The 5,062-nt window shown below is 38.3% G+C and overlaps 1 protein-coding gene across 1 annotated transcript in view; it reads right to left on the bottom strand.

Annotated features, from left to right (window-relative positions):
• LOC105812945 (guanine nucleotide-binding protein G(I)/G(S)/G(O) subunit gamma-11) overlaps positions 1-957 on the bottom strand; it is a 1,805-nt gene extending 848 nt beyond the window's left edge. The window contains exon 1 of the mRNA XM_012647512.1: positions 490-957. Coding sequence (XP_012502966.1) covers positions 490-585 — 96 coding nt within the window. The 5' untranslated portion in view covers positions 586-957. The remainder of the gene's footprint in view (positions 1-489) is intronic.
• Positions 958-5,062: the final 4,105 nt, after the last annotated feature.

The following is a 5,062-nucleotide window of genomic DNA, read 5'->3' as shown; positions in this document are numbered from 1 at the left end:
AAATTATGAACGGATGAAATTTACAAATAAATAAAAATAGAAATTCTAATATTTTGCTCCCAAGCAGTGTAGTTGTAAGACTTTATTTAAAATATGGTTTTAGAATAATTCTTTTAAATACCATCCTTTCCAGGAATGTGAAAGATCAAAGACCCAAGTGCCATATGCCTTTTTCCTACAATCGAGCTTTTAAAACCATCTGTCTAATAAAAGGCAAGATTTCTTGTCTGTTTCCCCCATTCTAGGCTCCTTAAATGTTGGGACATCTGGCTTTAAATTTCTTATGAGATCCTTGCTCTCTCCTTTACCTCCTATGATTTTGCCATATCAAGTGGCATTTCCCAGGCGCTGCCAAAGCCCCACTTCAGGAAGAGCTACAAGGGAAGAAAAACAAGCAAACAAACAACTGTTCATTTTTACTGAACTAACCAGGAAAAGCTGACCCTGCTTCATTTCAGAGAAGAAAATATTCTGGAGCAGCCAATTTACCTGCTGTCTCTGCAACTTCACTTCTTTGCGAAGTTGCTCGACTTCCATCTTCAGTTTCTCCTTCTCCGGCAGATCCTCGATGTGGAGCGCAGGCATGTCCGCCCCAGAACCGGGTCCAGCCCGCGCGGAGGAGCGGCTGGAAGAGCTGCGAACCGCGGCGCGTCCCGAAACGGCTGCGGGCCCGGCCGCTCGCCCGCCGAACAGCGCCGCCCGCGCCCGGGGCTCGGCTCCCTGCGGGACGCCTCGTCACGCCAGCTCTGCCCCGCGTCCCGGGCGCGTGACAGTCCCCTTCTCTTTCCAGTCCCCGCAACCGCGGGAGGCCCGCCCTGGTGCTGCGTTAGGGTTTTGCGGTCCGGGCTGCCGGATCCCGGCGGGGATGCTGGCCCGGGCGGGCCCTGGCTCAGGACGCTGCCACGCCCGCGGGGGACCGGCTGGGCTGGGGCCACGGGGCTGGGGACAACAAGAGTGTTACTTTTTGTTCCCCCTTTTTTTCCGTTTTCAAGTCACATCCGGGTTTTGTTTGTGAAACGAGGAAAAGGAGGACATTACCCAGCAGGAAATAGCGGCCCTTCACCTCTGCGAGTTTTACAAATACGCTGTATATAACTTTTCCCCAGTTTGTGTGTGTGTGTGTGTGTGTGTGTGTGCGCGTTTATTTATTTACTGTGGGAAATGTGGACACTTGGGAAAAGGCCCAAAGGAAAATGAAACTCAGCTAGAATCTCAGAAATGCCCACCAGGGCCTGTTGATCTATAGCCATTTAGTCTCTTAAAGGCCTAAAATGAATTTATCCAGTTTGAGAGAAAAGGAGAGATCGGGGTAGGAATGTTGTCCAACACTTGCACGGACATTTTCTGTCATTAAATAATCATCTATGTCCTCAACAGCAGAGTTTTTATTTTTTCCTTCAGGCGAATGTGTTGCAATGAGTGGATGATATGAGAGAAGACAGAAGCATCTTAACGTTCTCACTCCAAGGGTTGGGTAAGACTTGACACCAAGGATTTTGAATTCCTGGCTCATGCACCTTCCTGGATGTAGGCAGTGGATTCAGTTAGCATTGGCTTCTCCGCCTCCTGGAAAGAAACGCTCATCTAGCTGGCACTTCGTAAAGCCAGGAAAAATGTCTGATGTGAAAAATGTTTACATGCATTAAAACTTTCCCTTTGACGATAACCAAAAACCTTGTTAATGGAGCTCAGAAGACTAGAAGAAAAATAAAACATGAATGTAAGAAACTTTTCCAAGCAGTCGGATATTTCTTCCCCCCCCCCCCCCCCACCCCCAGAGATAACGTCCTGCCTGATAGAGTCAAATTCAAGTAAAGAGTGGGGCACTAACTGAATATTTCAGGGTACCTAACCTTAGACACCCATAACCATTCCCTGTTTTGTCAGAAGTTTCTGTTTGTTCGCAGTTTCTTGCCATGCTCCACCCACTTATCCTCAATGACTATATTAGAATGAAAAGGACAAGATGAGCTTCTTAGTCAGTACTCGTTGGTTATAGTCCCAGCTCTGCCACTGACCGTCACTGGAAAAGTCACTGCAATTTTTCTGGGTTTTGGTTTTCTAATTTACAAAACGTATAATGAGGCAGCGGAGGAAATGAGTTGGCTAACATATGTTGCGTCTCTAATTGCATTTATATGTCTATATATGATAATAATTTTCACAAAGAAAGTGTTTACAGGCTTCGTTTTCTATGTTTGAAATACCAGGTTCAAAGAAGTTAGATCATCTGCTGAAGTTTTCCTTCTTAATGAGCAGCGAGCCAAGACAAAAGCTCACATCTCATTTTTTTGATTTTCTATTCCTTAACTTTAAAAGCTTAAAGATAGTAATTATGTGAATGTGGCCCAAATTAAACAAGTTCAGTGCCTAAATTAAATAAGTTGGTTAAGTAAATTAATGTATGTCTGTTCTAAATCTTAAAAATAAAATTATTTTGACCTGGAAATTTCTTCCCTGTGAAATCATCTAGTTGCATAGAGAGATAAATATTTATAAGCTCATATTGGTTCTTTAACTTTTTCCACAGTATTATGAGGCTTACATTGTAGATGAAATACACCTTAGTCTACCTATTTTTAGTTTTTATTGTTATCAAATAATTCATATTATAATATCTTACTAAGTAAATTGATCATACTAAAATAAATTGTGAAATGCTGACATTCCATGATCACACAACATTCTGAAAAATGTTTTCTTGTTGTTGTTTGGTTTTAAATGGCAAAATGATGAGAACACTTTTTTTAAAAACAAAAGGATATGTAGTCTTCTATCCCTAGGCATTGAGTTTACCTACCAGAGAGAACCACGTTCAGCAATTTCTCATGTATTCTTGCAGAAACAGTCTATCAGCAATATTCAAAAGTTTTTAATAAATAAGTTTTTCATAAACAGATTCTGAATAAATAAATGTAAAAATCTGTATAAGTTGTATCCAAGTGTGGTGTTAACTTTTTACTTATATTTTACATATTGTTCCTAATAAAACTTAGTTTACAAAATAGTGTGAGCAGAAACCAGTGTGTAGTAAAAATAACAGGTATAACCAGAAATGAGCTTTAATTAATTAACCCACTGCCTTTTGACAAATGTTTTAGAGAAATCTGTTAAGAGAAATAAAAATAGTCATTTTCACTTTTAAATTATACAAGAAGGACCGTGGAACTTTTACTTCGATATGCAAAAACAAGAAAAACAATTTTTGATTATTTTCCTGTTTTATTAAATATGTTGTTTAAAATCCACGTGAAGAAAGCTATATAGGAAAATACTGAAGGCAGTTGTATTGGAATTGATTTAATGCTAACTTGAACTCAAAAAAGACCAGGATTCTGGTCTTATTCTATCTTGTGATTTTTGCAGGACACTCATTCTCTCTGCATCTCTGGTTGGTATAAATAAAGTAGGTTACTTTTCAAGTTCTGCTGTTCTAAAATTTATAAAGTGAATGGTGACCATTTAGGCCATTAAGATGATAGTTTCTTTAAAGAAAGTATTGATGCATTCTTGACTCATTTGATATTTGGTTCAATCTATTAAAACAATCACATGGCAATTTTCAGGAAGTCACTAATTTCATGTAACTATGTACATAATATTTCTAGATGAAGATAATGTCAAGTCACAGGACATTATGCTCTGATTACTTTAAAACTACATAAAATTCACGGTATCAAAATGATTTCTCAAAGGCCCAAAGGAAAATGAAACTCAGCTAGAATCTCAGAAATGCCCACCAGAGCCTGTTGATCTATAGCCATTTAGTCTCTTAAAGGCCTAAAATGAATTTATCCAGTTTGAGAGAAAAGGAGAGATCGGGGTAGGAATGTTGTCCAACACTTGCACGGACATTTTCTGTCATTAAATAATCATCTATGTCCTCAACAGCAGAGTTGGACTTAGATACCATGCTGCTTCCTCCATCTCCTAAGGACATATATCCCTGAAGTTTTTTCTCTCTGTGGCACACACCTGGGGTTTCTAGAGTTGGAAAGTTGATGCAGCAGGGTGTGTCCTAAAGGGTGGGGTGGCTGGCAGAGAGAAACTGATGATGAATGATATGTTTAATTTCCACACAGTCAGTGGCATCCAGGTTCCTGCCCAATAGCTAATTTGAAACTTCAAATAAGTAGAAGTTATTTGTCTCTTTTTTCCCCCTGTAAATTCTGTACAGTGATACCAAATATTAAGATATTCCAACTTTGCACAGGCACTGCTTGACTTTGGCATATACAATTATGTTTAATATGTAATTTCTAAGGCTTACTGTGTGAAAAAATCTAAGCGACCAACACTTGCTGTTCAGGGAACTTTGCCATGCATAAAGTGGATCCCTTAAAGTCTCAAGAAAAAGCTTATTAATTGGGTACTGTAACTTCATTTTTTTCCTTTAAACACATTGGTATCTTTAAAGCAACAAACTCCTCAACATGGAAAGAAAGGACATTCCAGTACAAAATCTAAGAAGAGCATGAATTTGGAAGTAAAAGTTTAAATTTGAGAAAAGAAACACAGAAAGTAAAATCCAAAAAGGCCTTCATCTTCCAATCATCACCCAATAGTAAAAAAGCACTTGTGAACATATTTATCAGAACTTGAGCAGCAAGGCACATTGCAACACTTTTATTTCCATTGTTTTTCTTTTCTTTTTTCCTAGTACTAAACCATAAATAAAATCAGTTCAAATTTTATTGCAGTGGAGAAAAGATTAATTTCCTTTAAAAAATATCTATCCAAAGCCTTTTCCTAGACTCCAGGTTGCCTGATTGAGTTAAAAAAAGGAAGAAAGATTAGTGTCTAAATGAAGGCCCCAATTACCAGTAAGAAATTTAAGTAAAAGTTACAAAACCCCCAACAAGTTTCAGTTGAGAATTCTGAATACTGGGGCATATGTTCTCATTGAAATTGTAATCCATATCAGTAGTCTCTAAATTTTTAAAATTGTGATTATTAAAATGAATTTTTATATGCACCTCAGTGTATGTATAATTATGTATTTATAAATAAATGCAGATGCTACTGTATTAATCCATTATGCAGACTTATAAAACATAAACTG

The sequence above is a fragment of the Propithecus coquereli genome, unplaced genomic scaffold (genome assembly GCF_000956105.1).
Source record: "Propithecus coquereli isolate 6110/MARCELLA unplaced genomic scaffold, Pcoq_1.0 Scaffold108, whole genome shotgun sequence".
Classification (NCBI taxonomy): Eukaryota; Metazoa; Chordata; class Mammalia; order Primates; family Indriidae; genus Propithecus; species Propithecus coquereli.
Note: the sequence above shows the minus strand (reverse complement) of the source record. Positions and strands in the feature narration are given on the sequence as shown.